General features: G+C 40.0%; 1 protein-coding gene across 1 annotated transcript in view; it reads right to left on the bottom strand.

Moving 5' to 3' along the window:
• Positions 1–221: 221 nt before the first annotated feature.
• The window catches only part of TRIM44 (tripartite motif containing 44), a gene marked incomplete at both ends in the record, with an annotated part of 111,158 nt that continues 90,060 nt past the window's right edge, over positions 222–21,319 (bottom strand). Inside the window, one exon of the mRNA XM_080719152.1 lies at positions 222–249. Within this exon, the coding sequence (XP_080575278.1) occupies positions 222–249 (28 nt within the window). The remainder of the gene's footprint in view (positions 250–21,319) is intronic.

Raw genomic sequence — 21,319 nt, 5'->3', positions numbered from 1 at the left:
GGACTCTTTCCTTGACCTACCACAACAAGGGAATGAAAAGCACACAGTAAGCATAAAACTAGGTGTTCCTTGGAGAGATACGCGCCTGCTGTGAATCTGGGGACACATCTGGTGGAAGTACATTTGTTGCTGGGCAGCTTTCACAGAAATCAGAAGCCATTACATACACGCTGTCACATACACACAGGGAAGGGGTGATTTTCCACTGGGATGACAAGCCTTCATGTGTCTTCTTCTTCACTGGCACCACTACAAAGGAAAAAGAGAAGCAGATGAGTTAGGACACCACAGGAAAACATCAACACAGTCTACTGGTGGACAAAACTGGCTTTGATGCTAGACATACCTGAATTCTAGTCTTAACTACTGTAACTCAGCAGTGTAGCCACAGGCAAGTGACTTTTCTGACTGTAAGAATAATGATAATAAAATTTACTTTGAGCCTATTAGAGGATAAAAAAGTACATGTAAAATGCACAATGTTTTATGTAAGTGAAGAGCTATTTAAAGGAGCAGGGGAGAGTCATAATCTTTTTTAACCTGGCAAAATAAATTAATCAAGAGTGTGATTTCCTCTAAGCCTTAAAACTATCTATGGTTAAAAGCAGGAAAAGAAGTAGCTATTATTGGCACTTCACACTTGAAATACAAGCCCAAGTTTCAAATGCTGCCACAGGGTTTGTTCCCGGGTTTCCATGTCACCTCTTTGGAGAATGTACTCTACTGAAGCAGGACTCCCTGGTTATCCCTCATTTCTTTCATATCCCTGATCACATTCTGTGCTATTTATTCTCCCTCTACCCCCTGCATACAAGAGTACAGTGTTTTGTCATTGACTGTGTATCTAGCAATAGTACTATGCCAGGCACAGAGAAGTGCTCAACAAACTAATTTTTAAAAAGGGAGTGAGTGAAATAACAACAGGAAGAAGGGGAGACAGGGACAGAGTTGGAAGGAATGACCAGTCATCACTGCCCTGGCCAGAAGATTCCAGATGTCACTGATGTTTCGAGACCAAAAAAATAAGTTACTGAATCTCAGAGGTATGGCTAGTACCTCAGCTGCTCAGAGTTAAAGGCTCTCTGGTCTGGTCCTGGGAAAGAAGACTGTCCACACAGGGACTGGGGCAAGGAGAAGGCAGGGCCAGAGAAAACAAAGTGGCTCGTGTATGCATATGTAGAAAGGTAAAAGTAGCAAACTTGCCTGGGTTTTCTTCATCCACTTTTAGACATCACTGTCTTAAAAATAGTAACAAGGGCCAACTTGATGTAGTTCTTACTATGAACCAAGGGTACTGAGCTAAGTATTTTTCACCCATTCTCTCTAGCACTCCTCACTCCAATCCTAGGATGTAGGAACTATTATTATCCTCATGTCCTCCTGGGTGAGGAAAATTAACTTCTAAGAGATGTAAATTTTTATTTTGGTGTGTGGTAATGGGTTTAGAATCCAGGGGCATTCTACATCTGAATGCCTTTGGATGCCATATACCTCTAGCATCACCTACCTACCTATGATCCATCTATCAATTTATTTAAGCAGGCTCTCACCAAGTGGCTGAAAGGCTAAGAAAATTGATGAGGCTGGCCTGGAACCTGAGATTCGCCTGTCTCAGCCTCCCAAGTACTGGGATTACTGGCATGTGCCACTATGCCCAGCCAAGAAGTAAATTCTTATTGTCGCACAGTAAGGTTTATGTCCCCTAAAAGTTAAGGTTTAGTTTGGCTAAAGCAGTCAAGCTGGTGAAGAAAGAAAAGATCTGTAGTACATCAGCTCCCAACTATGACCTAGAACTTTCACATCTCACAAGGAATTAAATCTAGGACTGTATAAAATCCATGTGCTTTGCATTCATCTGGGAAAGCCATTAAAAGAAAATACCCTAGACAACAGGTTTCTAGTATTTCTGGTAAGTGTAAAAACACTTAAGACATAGGACCACAAACTAAGGCAAGTGTATGCTAGAAGAGAAAAGGACCAGCTCACTCATGTTTACCTCCCAAACCATGCCCCCATGCTGCTGCCTCTCCCCACTGCTTGTCCCCATGGGACAGAGGGGGTGTGGAGAAGGGCTGGCCAGGGGCTGTCATCAGAGCAGCATTTGATGGCATCTGTCCCACAGGGAACAAAGGGCCTTTTATGAAAGCTACTGGCCAGCATCAAGGCAGTACTGGAGCTGGCGCCACATCCTCATGGAGAGCAAGCTCTTACTGTGGTTCCCGTGTCCGTTTTACTTCTAATATGAGAGGGCCAGCATGGTGACTGTGCCTTTTCCTTAAGCGGAGGCTCACGTTTCAGCATTCTTGTTTAAAGAGTTTATGAACCTACTGAATTTGCAAACAGTTTGGTCTATGTGCTCCTTTGTCTGAGGAAGGCCATAATTTTCATCATAGTCTCCCATCTCAAACTGGAGATATCAAATTATAAATAATTTTCCAGTTGCCAAGTTCTTTACTCTAAGACTTGGAGAGCAGTATAGGGAAAAGGTCAGAAGTCTTGACTAATAAAATCATTTCTTGTTACCCTAAGAGACCCACGGCTGAAAGATCATCTGTCTCATTTTGAAACAGAAGATTGTGGAACTCTATCATATCAATTTTTGATTCCTTCAACTTCTAAATATGTCAACTATGTGTTAGGCATGACACCAGGCATGACACCAGTAAGGAGTAAGGACACAGCAGTTGCCCTCACAGACTCTAGCCTAGAAGATGAGACAGAAGGGGAGAAACAGGAAGGAAGAGAAACACTTTTTTTCAGAATAGCGCCTTCAAAGAACACATCTTATTTTCATAAAGACTAATCTATGTTTTATAATAATCAAGAAAAAGGATCTTAAGTGGTTTGATACCAGAGCATGCCTCACCCTGTTCATGGCCTTGCCTGAGGCCACCCATAGCATCATTACTGTGTGCCCTGACTCCTCTCCTAACACCCCTTCTTCACCTGTTTATAAGCAAATCTGTGGTCATAAGATTTTTATCTAAAATAGTCTCCTTTGGTCTTCACTTTCCCCAAGTGAAGTAGTGCAGTCTTCCACCTCAGGAACCCATCCTTCTAACTTGAGTGAGATTCAGAGGTTCCTGAAATTCTTTTTAATGTCTGTTTATGTATGTATTTTTAATGAACTAGGGTGTTAGGCAGATGGGCCATTCTATAGGGGTACTTATGGTGGGGGTAGGGAGGAGCACATTATAGGGGAGAGACAGTATCATAGAATAGCTTTTAAGTCTGAACGAGGTTCAAATTCTTGGGTGAATTACTAGCCCTCCCTGAATCTCAGTTTCCTTATGATAATTATTGATCATCCTACAGTGTTATGAAACCTTTATGTATTTTATGTAATACAAATGATAAAAATGTTGGCCCCCTTCCTTCTCCTGAATCAAAACCTGCCTCCTCCTAGCTTTACCTCAATGCTCCTCATTTTGACATCTGAAACATTACATTCCAAAACAAGTATGTTCTTATCCCTAAATTCCCTTTACATATCTGGAGAGAACCAGTATCCTGCTTTGCTTGCTGGTAGAGCTTTCCCCATGACAACTCTATACCTAATGAATGCAGGTATTGACACAAAGACTGAATTCTATAGCACCGACCCCTCTATGTGTTATCAAATGCTGGTACAGATACAAGCCGAGTGACATTCAGTGCTGGGCTCTTAAGTTACTGATTGATCTAGTCTGAGGGTATGACTGGATCTCAAAGTGTTAGTCTTAAAACTGCAGCACACAGACAGGCGTAGTGGCACACACTTGACCCAGGGGCTTTCTACCTCCGGGCTATACTCCCAGACCTATTTCATATTTTATTTGGAAACAGGGTCTCACTAAGTTGCTGAGAACCTCACTAAGTAGCTGAGGCTGGCTTCAAACCTGTCTTGTCTCAGCCTCCCAAGCGCGGGGATTACAAGTGTGCGCCACCACGCCCGGCTCTCCAGGGAATATTTGGAAATGGACAATTTTAAAGAAAACAAATGTACAGTCTCTTAACTTCTATACATACTCTTTCCTAAAGCTGTCCTTTCCAAGAACATGCCTGTGGTACATAGGTATATATTTTCTTTTTTTAGTCACTTCTACTTTCAAAATCACCTTACTCTCACTTCAGAAAAAAAAAAAAAAAGTACACCTCTCAGCCTCCTGAATCTTACATGCAATATTTTTAGTGCAGATCGTTTCTAAGAGGAGCCCAGTAGAAGAGACAATCCTTTATTTTACTCTTGGCAAAGACGTATCTTTCACCTTTCTATCTAAAGTGAGACAGCTGTCATTAGGTATGTACTAGTGTTTATTTGAACTAGGAAAAAAAAAGTAAAATCCAGCTTGATCTAAGAGAAAGCAAGTCTCATTTAACTGGATGGTTTGACCATAAGAACTGGATTTGCCAATTTTATAGTAAAATTTGTCTTTAAAATGTATAAGTCTACAGTATAAAAGTTTTGACAAAAACATATATAAATGTTCATGTAAACTACACATAGGTCAGAATTCATTGCTTTGTAACTATCCAAATTTGATACATAATTCAGGAGTTAACTTAAAAATGGGCAAGGAGGCACATACGTTTTTATACATCCTTTTAAGTGCTATAAAACCAAAAGGCTTAGCTAAAGGAACTGGGAGCTCCTAAATTCTGACTGAGAGGGTGGTGTGAAATTTAACACTTCCCTAGTTGAAAATGGAGGTTAGGGTGACTTTTAAAATGGCACTAAGGAGTCCCAGCCAGCAGAATGGTGTGTCCTTTCTCTGAGTTGGGCACTATCTGATGAGGAATCTTCTTTATCTGGCTATGGTACCCGAGAAACTGAAGAGTTGTCAGAGGCATGTCACAAACCCAGTCACTCAGCCTCACCATGCCTGCTGACAAAGTGATCAGGGCAGAGAAGGGTGTTACTGCCTGACAGATTTTTAGATAGCCCATAGAGGGTAGCTCTGCTTTCAACTTCTTTCCCCAGAGCTGGAGGTGTGTTAGGAGAAAGTTAATGAAAGAGGCAGCAGATACTCTGAATTCACAAGTTTTAATAGTTTCTTTTTCTATGCATTAAATACAACTTAAGTGATTTGGTATCACTTGTGTCTGCTCAGTTCTTGGCTATTTATAATTAATTATTTCTGTAAAAGGATTATTCAACTCTGGAGCATAAAGAAATTAGAAGTATCGAAAAGAGAGAATGGACATTGAAGGGAGTCGTAAGAGAAAAATTATAGCATCAAGTACTCACATAAGTAAAACAGAAAGTTGCTAAATAAACAACCTAATGACACTCCTCAAGAACCTTGAAAAACAGCAACAGTCTAATCTCAAAGCCAGCAGAAGGCAGGAAATAATTAAAATTAGAGCAGAAATAAATAAAATAGAGAATAAAGAAATACAAAGGATCAACAAACCTAAAAGCTGGTTCTTTGAAAAGATTAACAAGATGGATAAGCCCCTAGCCAACCTAACCAAAAGAATCAATTTAAATCATTAAAATCAGAAATGAACAAGGAGACATCACCATAGACAATAAGAAAGTTCAAAGGATTATGAGACACTTATTTTGAAATTATATTCCAATAAACTGGAAAACATGAAAGAAATCGATAGATTTCTGAACAAATACAAACTGCCTAAGTCGAACCAAAAGGATATAGAAAACCTAAACCTTTCAATAGCAAGCAAAGAAATAGAAACAGCAATATAAAATTCTGCCATCAAAGAAAACCCCAGTCCAGATGAATTTCCAGCTGAATTCTACAAAACTTTTTAGAGAGGAGCTAAACCCAATATTTCACAAGTTATTCTGTGAAATTGAAAGTGATGGAATTCTTCCAAACTCCTTCTATGAGGCCAGTATCACATTAATATTAAACCCAATAAAGACACCTCGAGAAAAAGAATTACAAATCAATACCATTGATGAACATAGATGCAAAAATTCTAAACATAATACTTGCCATTCAATATTCAAAATCACATCAAGAAAATTGTATACCATAACCAAGGTGGTTTCATCTCAGGAAAGCAAGGCTGTTTCAACATACACAAATCAATACATGTTATTCACCACATAAATAGAAGTAAGAAAAAAATCACATGATCACATCAATAGATGCTGAAAAAAAATCTAACAAAATCCAACACCCATTCATGTTAAAAATACTACAGAAAATTGGAAATGATGAAATGAATTTCAACATCATTAAGGCAACATACAGTAAACTCAAAGCCAACATCATACTGAATGGGGAAAAACTGCAGGAATTCCCTCTAAAATCATGCACAAGGATGCCTAGTATCACCAATATAGTCCTTGAGACTCTTGCCAGAACACTAAGACAAAAGAGTATCAAAGGAATTCAAATAGGAAAAGAAGAATTAAAATTATCTTTGTTTGTAATTGACATAATCCTATATCTAGAAGACCCAAAGAGCTCAACTTAAAGACTACTAGAGCTGATTAACCAATACAGCAAAGTAGTGAGATACAAAATCAACTTATAAAAATTAGTAGCTTTTTTACTTGCCACCCATGAATCCACAGAGAAATACAAAAATAATCCCATTCACAATAACCTTAAAACCAATAAAATACAGTGAAAACTATAAAACATCCAAAATAATTGAAGAAGACTTTGGAAGATGGAAAAAATCTCCCCTTGTTCTTGGAAAGGCAGAATAAATATCATCAAAATGGCCATTCTACCAAAAGTGATCTACAGAATCAATGCAATCCCTATCAAAATACCAATGTTACTCTTCAGAGACCTAGAAAAATCAGTCATAACTTCATATTTTTTAGGGAGTTTGTTTACCCTTCTGTTGCCTGTGCCATTGAAATCATATCCAAGAAATCACTGCCAATTTCAATGTTGTGAGGTTTTATGACCCAGATTTTCTTCTAAAAGTTTATAGTCTTAAGATTTATATTTAGGTCTTTTATCTATTTTGAGTTAATACTTGTATATGGTGGTAGGTAAGGGTCCAATTTTATTCTTTTTCATGTAATTATTATTTTTCAACAATATTTAGTTAAAAGATTATTATTTCCTCCACCAAATGCTCGTGGAAACCTTGTCAAAAATAACTTGACAATAATATATGGAAGAATTTATCTCTAGGCTTTTATTTAACTCCAATGGTTTATATATCTGCCTTTATAACAGTACTACACTGTTTCAATACTATATAAAATATGCATCTTCTAGCTTTGTTCTTTTTCGAGATTGTTTTGGGTATCTAGAGTCCATATTCCATATTAGGATAGATTTTTTCTGAAAAATAAATAAATAAATGTATGCTAGTTTCACCTAAAAAAAAGAAAAGAAAAAATATGCTCTGGTAAGAAAGAAAGCAAAAAGAAATATTGAAATGTTATCTTTAAGTCATCAAAAGCTTGGTATCAGACAAATGAAACTGTTATATGATATTATCACTGTTAATTTTGGACAAATTGCTATAATACTTGATGTCAACCACTAAGCCAAGCATGGGAAGGAGGGATGGGGAGGGAACGGGATGGGGATTGGGTAGGGGCTAACTGGGCAATGTGTGCATGTATGTCTACAAAATTTTTATTTAATCCCGTTATGATGTATGAATACAGTGTACCAATAAAAAATTAATAAAAACATAAATAAATACGGTTCTGACACTCATTTCTATGAACAATCGGTTGCACACACATGTATGTAAATAGCTTTGAAGTCCCATGGTGACCAAGAGGCGGTCCAGAAGTTGGAAGCATGAGTCCTTAAGGACCTCCTGCTACTTCTTAAATGCCTGAGGGTTATGAATGTAGATCTAAGAGTTTGAAACACCTGGGTTTGACTCATAGTTCCACCATTTACTAGTTGTGGGATTTTGAGACCCATGTTTTTACTTAAAAATGGGAGCACAATTTAGTAAGTACTTGGAAGAGTTGCTGAAAGGATTAAGTAAAATTAATATAGTGTTACATGTATGTATAAAGAACTTAGCATAGGACCTGTGTCGCACAGTAGGTGACCAATACATTTTATAGTTACTAACATCACATAAAGAAACCATGAAAGGCTAGCAATTATAGAGTGAGTTATGGCAGAGATTGACTGAAAAGATTTTCTGGCTCCTGAATACATTACCCTGCAATCTCTACTGTCTCCAAGACTGCTATTTATTAGAGGGAGGGAGGAAGAAGTCAACATTGTGTCATTCATGTATTGTAGAAACTGGCCTGTCGGTTAAATGGGTTCAAGATTACTTTTCAAGTCTCTTTTCTTGGTGTTCAATAATATGCCATTTGTTAATAACTCTCATGTATCCAATCTTTTTATGTGCCAAGCATTGTACTCAAAATCTTAAGAGCACCATCTCTGTATCTCAGTGAGTTCTAAAGCATGTCCTACCAACTCATCAGGCTGCCCTCTCCTGTGTCTCAGTTTCCATATCTTTCAAATTGGAAAATTTTGTTGGTTCATTTGCTCTTTTAGCATATAATTATTTATTGAACATATGCAATATGTCAGACACAATAATAGGTACTGGAATTGCTGTAAGGAAGAAGACTGACAAGGTCCTTATTCTTGTGAGGACACAATAAATCAGTAAACATATGATTCCAGATAGAAAATACTATTAGGAAAATAAAAAGCCAAGAGTGGTAGTGCATGCTTGTAATCCTAGTATGTGTCCAAGGCAGGAGAATCACAGGTTCAGGACCAGCCTCAGCTACTTAGTGAGGCCCTCTTCAACTTAGTGAGAACCTACTTCAAAATAAAGAATAGCTGGGCGTGGTGGCACACGCCTGTAATCCCCGCGCCTGGGAGGCAGAGACAGGAGGATCGCACAGGTTCGAAGCCAGCCGTGCATGCTGGCTTAGGAGACCCTGTTTCCAAATAAAAATATAAAAATAGGTCTGGGAGTGTAGCCCAGAGGTAGAAGGGCTTCCAGGAACCCCAGTACCACCAAGGAAAAAAAAAAAAAGAATAAAACATAGGGCTGGGGTATAGTTTGGAGGTAGATGCCTCTGGGTTCAATCCCAGTACAGAAAGAAAGAAAGAAAGAAAGAAAGAAAGAAAGAAAGAAAGAAAGAAAGAAAGAAAGAAAGAAAGAAGCAGGCAGGGCATGGTGGTATATGCCTATAATTCTAGTACTTGAGAGCTTAACAGGAAGGTTGCAGGTTCAAGGCCAGCCTCAGCAACTTAGCAAGACCCTATTTCAAAATAAAAAATAAAACGGGAGCCAGGCGAGGTGGCGCACACTTGTAATCCCAGCATTTAGGAGGCTGAGACCAGAGGATCGCAGTTCATGGACAGCCTCAGCTACTTAGTGAGGCCCTCCGCAACTTAGTGAGAGCTTGTTTCAAAATAAAGAATAAAAATAGGGCTGGTGGTATAGCTTGGAGGTAGAATGCCCCTGGGTTTCATTCCAAGTACTGCAAAGTAAAATAAAACAAAATGAGGCTTGGAGGTAAAATGTCTCTGATGGGTATGTGTGTGGTTTGGGAAGGCAAATCTGGAAGGGGAAAAAATATCAGGATTTATTTCTTAAACCTCATGTAAATATTAAATGAGATAATAGATTTAAAGTTTTTTTTTTTTTTTTTCCTGTGGTACTGGGGTTCCTGAAAGCCCTTCTACCTCTGGGCTACACTCCCAGACCTATTTTATACTTTTTTTTTAAATTTTGGAAACAGGGTCTCTTAAGCCAGCAGGGCTGGCTTTGAACCAGCACGATCCTCCTGTCTCCGCCTCCCAAACACAGGGATGTTTTACATACTGCCAGGCATGGTGGTGCAAGCTTGTAATCCCTGTGCTTGGGAGGTTGAGGGAGGATTGTGCAGGTTCAAAGCCAGCCTCAGCTACTTAGTGAGGCTGTCAGCAACTTAGTGAGACCCTGTTTCCAAATAAAATATAAAATAGGCCTCGGAGTAGAGCCCGGAGGTTGAAAGCCCCTGGGTTCCACCCCTCGTACCACCACCACCACCAAAAAAAAAAAAAAAAGTGTTTAACATACTGCCTGATAAGTTGTGAGCACTTCATCAAATCCAACTGTTTTTGTATAGTTACTATCCTAAAGTCAGTTGCTTCTCTTTCACCTCAAAAGGAAATGAACTCATACTACATGCAAGGGATGGAATACAATCAGATAGTCTCTACCTTTAAGGACCACACACACTAGCAAAAAATGTAGACTGTGTACTGAGAGAAGGAAGAAATGGTGGTATAAGAAATGACTTTTATCACTCAGCACTGACAGATGGATTGGTATTTTCCAGGAAGAGAAAGGGGTGAGGGAGGCATGCTGAGTGGAAGAAACAGCTTGAACAAACTCCTCAAGATGTGAAACAGTTTGGCATGGTCAGGGAACTGTGAAAAATTCAGAATGGCTAGATAGTGTGAGAGGGCAGGCTAAGAGAAAAGTGACTCATCAGCAGCTCCTAACGCTTATCTCCATGGGTCACGCTTGAAGCCTCTCCTAAAAAGATGGGGACGTGGCTGGGAAAGAATGGAGAAGGGTATCAGGGCTCCATATGGCATCTTCCATACTACAAGCACTCCAAAATGTGAACAAGGGCTATACTTAAAATATTCAGGCTGTGTTCTGTGCAATACTCCCGGAGGCAGCTCAAACAGATGTTTCAGGAAAAAAAGAAAACAAACACCCAATGGTAACTCAATAAAAGCCTGTGTGGGGCAGACAGGCATTAGGCTGCTCAATGTGATTATGCCATCAGTACAGGTCTGAGACTCGGCTTGGAAGAGCAACACAGGTGCTAACGTGATAGTGCTGGGGATCTGGATATAAGGGACATTTATTCCCAAGCAGAGCCTAGGCTTCCCTATGTCCAGTTTAAGGCCCATGCCAAGCAGTGAGAGAGCTCTGAAATGGGAAAAGAGAAACCACAAGGAGTTGTAGTTGTCTTATGCTAGGAACTCACATCTCTGCTAGCACATCTTCTCCAAAATGAGTTTAACTGTGGAGTAGACATCTGTAGAAGGAAACAGAGGGTCCTCATTCTACTGCCTGGTTACTACTCAGTCCTATCCTTCCTCTCGAAATAAACACTCTTGTTGTAAGCCTCTCAAGGAAACAGAGAAGAAGGTTAGGAAAGGAACCCCCACCTCTACTCTACTCCCAGTATTCCAAAAGTTCTTGATGCAGCCAACAGGCTTTGGACTGTAGGAATCTTGCCCCTACTGAGGGGGCGGTTGTAGGAGGTGAACATCACATCCAATTTACTTTCAGCTAATCTTACCAGATGCTCTCTCTGGATGGCAGTTAAGTGATATCAGGTGAGTGAAAGCACTACATCAAGATATGACTCAAAATACATTGTTCTATTTGGATTATCCTCTTTGATTAAACACTGTGATCAGTCCAATGGATACCATTTGCTTTATAGATATCATAAATAAATTTTATGACACAGTGACACATGAACAGGGTCTTCTGCATATACAGGAAGTGAAGTGGTAGGATTATATCATGTGAGTGAATGACATGATATAAATACACCAAATAAGAGAGCCAACCAGCCAAGTCAGGGGGAGGGGACACTGCAGCCTTTCAGCTTTGTGTCATCAAGGAATCCCCAGTCTGAACAAAGCCCACTGTTCTGAACTCATACTCATACAACCACCCTACACACCCAACATGAGAGTACACAAAAAAGAGCTGAGGCCTTCACCACTTTTAACATTATCTTCTCCCATAAGCCATTATGTCTACAGTTCCTGTTAAAGTTGTTCCTTTAGTCTCAAGTACTATGCTTAGAAGGTTTCTTCTGGCTGAAGCCTTAGAATAAAAAATCAGTATATATTACAAAATGAGAGCAGGCCATGGGATCACCAGAAACCACATGAGCATAGATGTGTTTGGATGAACCAGCTGTCATCTTAGCTAATGGGATGATAGGCTTTGCTGGGGGGAAAAATACCATCTTAAAAAGATTAGAATTAGGGTGTAAGTATAGGATGCTAAAAGAAGATAAGAATGATTAGAGACACATTTTGCCTTCCCACTTTTTTCTCAAGCCAGCTCTGTTGTGACACCCAAATGACATAATCCTACTCCTTTACTTCTTTATGCAGTAGAATCTGTTCCTGTGTCATAACATTTATTTATGATGCCTGGAAAGCAAATGCTGCCCACTGGCCCAATTATAATGTTTAGCCAGAGAGGGCAGTCCAACTATCTGAAAGGGTACCAGGAGAATGACCTTTAGAACCAGGTAAGGTCTAATCAGCCTCATAAAACTGCCCCATTGAGGAACATCTACCAATAATCTGAATGGCAGGGATTCCTAATATCAAAACTTTCTTCTTTTCAGACTGATAGGAAAAGAAAGAACCCAGGTAAACCAATGCCTGAATCCAATTCTTCTTATTATCAACTGGGTCCCCTGGGCCTCAGCTTTCCTAATGAGTCCCAGGTTATGAATACAAAGCCACATTAACACACTGGAAATGCTGTTAGGTGATTGGTTTTTTTCTCCCATGAAATACCGTGCAAAACAGTGCCCTGCCCACTTTAGATTTTCACTACATATTGCTCTGTTCTCTTCTTCCTTGGATTAAATTCTAAGGCTCTCACATTTTGAGTCCCAATCAGACTCAAGTTTAATATGAAACAATAAGTATACCAGATAGCTCTTCTATACCAGCACGAGAAGTGAGAAGTTAACACAAAGCGCATAGATCTTCTGCTTTCCTAACCCACTCACCCACTCACTACATTAAAACATTCTACTGCAATATTCACTCAGCTCAGCAGAAAAGGGTAGGAGTGAGGGAATGATAACAAAACAAGCATTTCACCCAACCACTTTGGGGAAAAGATCAGAGAATTCTTTTGGGGGTTGTTTTTAAATTAAAAAAAAAAAAACCATTTGCTATGAGACAAGCCATTCCTCTATAAAAGCTATTTTTAGGGCCTCTTGACTGAAATACATGCACACAAGAAAAAAGAAGCCACAAAGAGTGATAGTTCTGTGCATAGGAGTTAATAAGGCCTGTGGAACTACCTGCTTTGTGTTCAGGTGGAGATATAAACTCTTTCTTTCCTCAGTCTAATTTCTGACAGTGCTGGAAGTCCTGATGGGACCAAGGCCCACTGAGGAAGCTAGGAAAGATCTAGGCCTTGGAAATGGGCTTAAATTAATGGTAGGGGTCTAGCAACCAAGGCTGAGAACCACTGGTTTATGAAAAAGGCAAGGTAATCACTCACTTAGTTCTGACTCATTTTAACTGGCACGAAAGGTCACAATGTGGTTGTAAGGGATACTCTGCTAGAGCTCAAAAGAAGACTCTCAAAGTAGACCTAGCACAGGAATGTAAAACCTGTCTGCCAGGAGGAGAGTATGACTCTATGAATCAGATATATCTCCATATTAGGGGTTTCTTTTTCTCTTTCATTTCAATTTCTCATTCCCTCCCCTCTGGTAAAGGAACAGCAGTGTCACTCAGCTCCACAGATAATCCTTAAATCTCTGTGGCAGCTCAGTTCTAAGCTTCTCCTTCACAATGACAATTTTAACAGCTGTTAACAAGTCATAACAAGACCTCTCTTCCACTCTTGCTCTACGGTGGAATATCCATGTCCTTTCTCTTTCCCTACCCAAATCATAACTAGTCTTCGAGTCTATGTCTTCCATGAAGATGATATTGACCACTTTGGCCTACAGCTGCTTTACCATCCACCCTTGGACTCACTTGAGTCTGGGCCCTGCTTATGGGGCCAAAGGAAACATTGTGATTAAACTGCTCATGGGAGAGCAGAAGAAATGTAGGATACCAAGGGCTGGTAGGCTAGAAGTGGCTTAATCATGGGATTATGTGAGAACAACTGCCAGACAGGCAGAACTGCCATCAGATCTGGCAAGGAAGGGTAACATGGCAGCCGTGAGAAGTGAGCCATGTGCACAGACAGGATAGTAATTCAATACAAAGGTTGTGGAGTGGAGTAAGGCATGAGCAGCACGGAGGAGTTCAGAATGGAGGCTGTCAACAGCGACAGACACTGGAAGGCTCTTTATAAAGTCCTGGCTTCGTGATTTGTGATAAAGTGATAAAGTTCAAGAAGGCCACATAAGATTGGGCCAAAAAGTGCTTAATGTGAAATTCATTTCCCTGGAACTGATTGCCCACTATCAGGTATCTCTTGTGGTGAAGTTAAATTGGTATGGAGATTCGGCTTTTCCTACTTTAGACAGCGCTGCTGCTCAATGGATAAGCATCCTCATTCATCACTTACAGTCCTGATTGACAGCTATGTGTTGCGATTTCTGGAACAAAGACATAAGGGAGCTGCATATTCCTCTCCATTTCCTGTATCTCAATAATCTTTCAGTTAGGTTAAAAAAAAGTGGGTGACTATCTAGATCCCCACTGGCAGGCTGTGGAAAAATGGATGGTTGCTCTAGGTTTATGTAGGATACTCCTAAGGGTATGCCATTTCAGTTCATGGTAATAAAACAGACATGGCAAAAATGTACTATTAGATGCCCTCTGTTTATCATCTTTTTGTCTTGCTTTGTACTTTCTCTGGTGTTGCTTAGGAAAACCGAGTTAACCAACACCACAATCCTCTGCCGATTATACTTGCTGGACCAAGGTGGCAGTAGCTGTGAGAGTAATCTTCATAGCTACTCCTCCAGTGCCTGTCAGGGGGTCAGGTGCCCATCATCTCACTCCGCTGGAGAACAGTCTTTCTCCCTCCTAAGTCTTCATCTCCACCAGCACAGCACTCCCAGAGGTCAGCCACAAGTTCACATCAAGGAACAAGCAGCAATTACAAACTGAGTGCCTGCTGGGAATATCTTTCCTGTGTCAAATAGCCATTAAAAGCACTTAAGGAAATCACAAAAGAGAGGTGAGAGAATACTTCAAGAGCTAAAAGACTGAGAGGGAAGAAGGGAAAGCATCTGCCTACCTCCTGCCTTGAGGCTAAAAACTTGACTTTATAAAGCAAAGTTGGCTCTAAAGAATGGATCAGTCTTTAGAATGAAGATTGAAGAATGTTGTATCTTCCAACCACATTCATGCTGGTGCCAAAGTGCTTCAGGGTCCCTGGGGGAACTCTTGCTGGCATAAACAAAGTAAAATGACATTTTAAGCATCTTGTTATCTCATTCTCTCTTTCTCTCGCTCTAACACACACACAGGCACACACACACAGACACACACACACACACAAACACACACACACACTGTTGATATGTGGTACTGAGAGTTGAACCCATGGGCATTCTACTCTGAGCTATACCCCCAGCCTTATTTTATTTTCAAAAAGGGTCTTACTAAGTTGCCAAGGCTGACCTCAAACTTGTGATCCTAGGTACTAGTATTACATGTGTACATCACCATGCCTGGCTAGCAACTACATTATTTTCTTAAAAATTCAGTGAGTATGCATTATCATTAGTATACACATATAATCTCTTATCCAATTAGGACTGCATATCTGTGAGGAAGACATTCTGGTTCTGTTTCACAGATGTGAAATAGGTTCAAAGAGGTCAGTGACTTAACCACATCTGAAACTGGAAAAACCCATGTTTTTCACTAAAAAGAAGGCTAGACTGGACAGGTGTGGTGGTGCATGTCTATAATCCCTGTACTTGGGAGGCTGAGACAGGGGAATATAGCTTAGAGGTAGAATGCCCTGGGTTCAATCTCCATAAGAAAAAAAAGGAGAAGTAGAAAAGGGGAAAGAGAAAGAGGAGAAGGAGGAGGAGGAGGAAAAAGAAGAGGAGAGAAGGAAGGAGGAAGAGGTAGTTTGCCAGGTATGCATTACTATGTCCTGGTAATTAGTAGGGATGTGGGGTCTGCAGACAATGGTTTTTCCTGTCCACCTGATTAAAGAGTCAATCCATCTATTTTAAGTGGGTTAATGTAGTTTCTTTGATGGCTCTTTCTTTAATCTTCGATTTGTCAATAACCATCTAGAAAAAAAGGACTAAGAATTGCATATAATACAACCTTCGTAAGGTCACTTTCCTCTCTCAATTCTCTTATCTTCATCTGCAAAATGGGCCCATTAAAACCTATGTAATAGAGGAGTTATGAACACTAACAAATCTTATTAAAGTCCTTAAGTTATATCTAGCACAGAAAATACTTTATAAACAACAGCTATTATCATAACTTCTCTTTTATTTCAGACTGACAGTTTGGGAAAATTCATAGGTTCGGCACCAGCTTTTTCCCATTCAGTAGGTACTATTTACAGTTAAAAGTAATTTTTTTAAATCTTGAGTTTGTTTCATAGCTAAGAACAATGACAATAAAAGAGGACAAAAGACGCATACATGACTTGGGCCCAGGAGATACATGCCACATTCTCTTGGGGCTGGCCTTCTCCCATATGATTCAATTAGGTTAGAGCAGACTATAAGCAGAGCTATTCAGAGATTAAAAACTGTACTATATATACAGATGGCAGAGAATCTTGAATGTTTTAGGGGGCCAAAGACATGTGTAGGCTGAATTAATGCAGATTGGCTTGCTTCAGTCCCCTGAAGGCACATTTGCTAGGAACTCTCTCAAGATGGGCAGCTCATTAGGAGTATAGTTCAGGTTAGTTTAGTTGAACTGACAGCAGTGAACTAAGGAGAATGTGGTTATGATGCTGTTGTCTCTGATCCTCACTATAAAGGCTGAACTCTGACCCCAGTGGGGGCAGGGAGACTAAGCATTCTTCTTGGTTTTTGGTCTTCTGCAATTCTAACACAAAGCTGTTCTAGTGGTAAATGGCATCTGCCTCCTGGTGCTGTCCACAGAAACCTGAGGCCAGGCTGCAGGAAGTTGCTTGTATCTGAATCCTCATTTTTGCATCCCTTTCAAAAAGGCTTTCTGGGCTGAAGCAAGCCTAACCCTGCCCAGGGCAAAAATAAAATGTGCTTCAAATCACTGCCCCTGAGGAAATGGTGAACACTGGAACAGACTACACAAACATGCAGGGTTCTGAATGGTTTCACCTCTTGCTGTTGTATTTTAACTAATCTTCCCAAACAGTGTATTTGGTTCTAAATAATTTCCTATAGAATAGTAAGCTTTTCAATATAGAAAAAGCATTTGTAGCTCTCTAGCATGAAGAAATCAAAGCTAGATAAAACTGGTATAATAACCTCAAAGCATAACTTCTTTAAGGTTATTATACCAGTTTCATCTAAACTTATATTTCTAGATAGACTTGGGAAAACTAGTTCTTCCTAGTCTCTGTTTCAGGTATTGACATAAGAGTCAGGTGATTCACTATGTAAAAATTAAAGGCTTGAAGCTGGGCTTGGTGGCGTATGCTTGTAATCCCAGCATTCAGGAGGCTGAGACAGGAGGATCACGGTTTGCAGACAGCCTCAGCTACTTAGTGAGGCCTTTGCAACTCAGTGAAACCCTGTTTCAAAATAAAGAATAAAAAATAGGGCTGGGGGTTTTGTAGTTTGGAGGTAGAATGCCCCTAGGTTCCCCCACCAGTAACACACACACACACACACACACACACACACACACACACACACACAATTAAGGCATGAAAGACTCAAAGAGCAGAAAGCACTTCTTATGAAACAGAAAATGAAATAGTGAAATGCTACTATGTAGATTTCTGACAGTAGATTTTTCAGTAAATAAAACATGATGGAATTTAAGATCATTTAAAGAGAGAGAGAGAGATAGACAGAGAGAGAGAGAGAGAGAGAGAGAGAGAGAGAGAGAGAGAGAGAGATAGAGAGAGATTGATTTTACTCTTTTTCAAGCCAAATTATAAAAAGAATCTTGGCTTTTTAAAATTCTTGTTGAAGGCAAAACAAACAGTTCCAGACCCCTCAACATATGTACTTATTGTATATATGTGTGTATACAAATACACAGCATATCACATGCATTCATTCTACATTCAGTTTACAAATACTATTCCTTCCTTTGATTGCCTGGTAATTACTGAGTCAGTAATCTTAAACTAAATAGCAAATTTTTATTAAAGGGCAACTCAGCATATTTTAGAAGTTTAGTAGCTAGGTGTGATGTTGCATGCCTAAAATACCAGTGCTTGAGAAGCTAAGACAAGAGGCCTGTAGGTTCAAGGCCAGCCTCAGCAATGTAGTGAAACTCTCAGCAACCTAGCAAGCCACACACTTGCAATCCCAGTAACTTGGGGGGCTGAGACAGGAGGATCTCAGGTTCAAGGACAGCCTCAGATAGTAGTGAGACTTTCATCAGCCTAGCAAGACCCTGTTTTGATATAAAAATAAAATAGGGCTGGGGGTATAGCTTGAAGGTAGAATGCTTCTGGGTCAATCCCCACAACCAGTAATAGATAGACAGACAGACAGATGGACAGACAAAGCCAACTGGGGGTATAGCTTGGAAATAGAATGTCCCTTTATTCAATCCCTAGTAACACACACACATACATACACACACACACACACACACACACACACACACACACACACGAGATTATCACACAGAAACTAATGTAAGCTACTATCCTTCCTACTTTTTTTTTTTTTTTTTTTGGTGGTACTGGGGTTCTTGGAAGCCCTTCTACCTCTGGGCTACACTCCCAGACCTGTTTTATTTTATATTTTTATTTTGAAACAGGGTCTCTTAAGCCAGCAAGGCTGACTTTGAACCTGCTTGATCGATCCTCTTGTCTCTGCCTCCCAAGCGTGGGGATTACAAGAGTGTGCCACCACACCCGGCCCCTCCTACTTTTTTTTATTCCCAGAGCTGTTCAATGAAGACTCATAATGTTGGGTTTTACAAGTTAACCTCTAGGAATTTTTTCTTTTTTTTCCTGTGGTACTGGCAATGGAGCCCAGGCGCTTTCTACCCCAGGCTACACTCCCAGATCTATTTTATATTTTATTTGGAAACAGGGTCTCACTAAGTTGCTGAGAGTCTCACTAAGTAGCTGAGGTTGGCTTTGAACCTGTGGGATCTTCCTGTCTCAGCCTCCCATGTGCTGATATAATAAGCATGTACCACCACACCCGGCTTCTAGGTACTATTTAGCTGGTGAGATCTCAAGCTTCATAAAGATGTTTGGTGGGGCAAAAATGTTAACATTTAGTTATATATCACTCACACTAAAAATCTCCTACAGACAGACTGAATATCCGCAGCATATGATCACACACGCAGTGTTCCAAAAACAAGAGGAGCCATTTCTTGGATAGCTGAGTACCCTAGCCCCTCTCCACAAAGGAGCTATGTCCTTCTACAATCTAGTTTCAGAGTCTGACTATTCCCATCTTTGATCACATGGGCCAATTTTCACCATAAAATTCAATTCACACAACTAATCCTAATCCCAGAATATTCTGTTCCTCAGCAGACCTGTCTCACTAACCACCTTCAACACTGAAGGCCATGTCAGTGTATGGCTGATGGTGGGGTGATTGTTGGCACTGAGCAGCATACCAGCAACCATTTCTGTGTGTACAGATGAAGGCAAGAAGATAATGCAGTACCCTAAAACATGGATCCCTTAATCAGCAGGGATTTCCTGCTTTCCCTTCTGACAGAACACTCCAAGTACAATTTGTACCTATTAAGTAGCCCAAACCATTCTCAAAGAACCTGCTTAAACAGGTTTGCTAATATGCACAGCAAATTACCTTCGATGTGCCCTTCCAGGAAAGGCTTAGACTCTCATGTCAGGCACACAATTCATTCTGACCAAACATTCTATCTGCTGCATGAATGCAAAAACATATGCACATACACAGGGTGTCCCTCATTTCCTCTGGAGTAATGGGAGCCTGGCAATACTTTAAGTATTCATTTTCTAACATAAATTAGAATGGAACATCGAAAACACCAGTGACATCTGCACAGAAACAAAATGTATTCATTATAGTTGGTGCTATTACAATGAAATGAAATGCATTCATAATGGCAGCACATTTAAAATAATGTGTTGTTGGATTCTGTGTCCATAAAAGCAATAATGAAGAAACAGGAATGGGTCACATAAATTAAAAGGAATAACAGGGGCATGGGGTAGCTTCAAGGGCTCTGGGCAATGTCAGTGAGATGGCACATTCCTGGATGTACAGGGAAAGTTTTGATAGTTAAAAGGCAGAAATGGTGTACGGCTATAATCTCAGTACCTGGGAGACTGAGACAGGAGGTTCAAGGCGAGCCTCAGCAACTTAGTGAGATCGTTTCAAAATAAAATAATAAAAAGGGGCTGGGGTACAGCTTAGAGGTAGAATGCCCCTGGGCTCAATCCCTAGAACCAAAAAACTAAAAGAGGTGAAAAGAGCAAGGCTTGCATTGTGGAGAAGTATGATTTGAACTGAAACTGCTACAGGCTGGTTTAGTGATGCCAGGCAAGTTCTATCAGTATCCACTTCTGCCTCAAGTCTGTTCCTTGAATATATCTATAAAATGAGGAGAGCCTTTCCCCCCTCAACTACATGAAGAAGAAATATATCAAAGCTTGGAGTCCTATGCATAATAATCATATACATACACAGTGATAACTTTGGTTTAGGAATCACCTAGTTCTCCAAATCTGTTTCTTTTTCTATAAGGTAGAGTCAATAAAACAGGCTCTTCCCACCTCACAAGCTTATGACATGAAGCAAATGATATGTTTGGCACAGACTATACCTGGTTGACTCAGTAGTCACCCCCAACCTTCTATTATCACTTTCTACTATAGAGGGTAGAAGGGCTAAATATGTTTGTACACCACCTATGCTCAAGTTATGGATAGCCATGTAACCCATTTCAAGCATGTAACACAGAGGAACAAGTCTTCTGGTTCAGTGGTGGGTAGAGAGGTGTGCTTCTTGGGCAAGTGTTTTACTTTCCTGATTCACAGACACATAATCCTTCATCTAATCCCTTCATGCTAGAACACAGCTACGATGCTCAAAGGTGCAATCCTTTCAAGCCATAAGGCAACAAACATGAAAGAAAAACTCATGCAGTTCTGACATCATTAGCCAATGAACAAAAGCCAGCAATCACCTTCCTCTAGGTTAATTCTGTGAAACAAACACATAAACAAACAAACAAACAAACCTTTATTTGCTTAACCTACTATTTCTAGTTTTTTCACAGAAAGCTGAACATAATTCTAATTGATACAATGTATAAGTACTATGGAGAATTAAAAGTCCCTTACTTATGTATCTGATCTTTCCTCTGCCAAGAATATCATTCCCTTGGGTCCATCTGGCTTATTTATATATGTCCTTAAAGACTAAAATTTAACATTATTTCCTCTAAGAAGTATCTTCCACTGAATTAGCATTCTCCCCACTCACTGGACTTCTCAGAGTGCTTCATAAACATTTCTATCAGTATATATGATACTGTTTTATAATTGCCCATTT

This window comes from Muscardinus avellanarius (assembly GCF_963383645.1).
Source record: "Muscardinus avellanarius genome assembly, chromosome: 1".
Classification (NCBI taxonomy): domain Eukaryota; kingdom Metazoa; phylum Chordata; class Mammalia; order Rodentia; family Gliridae; genus Muscardinus; species Muscardinus avellanarius.
This window is presented reverse-complemented; position numbering and strand designations above follow the sequence as displayed.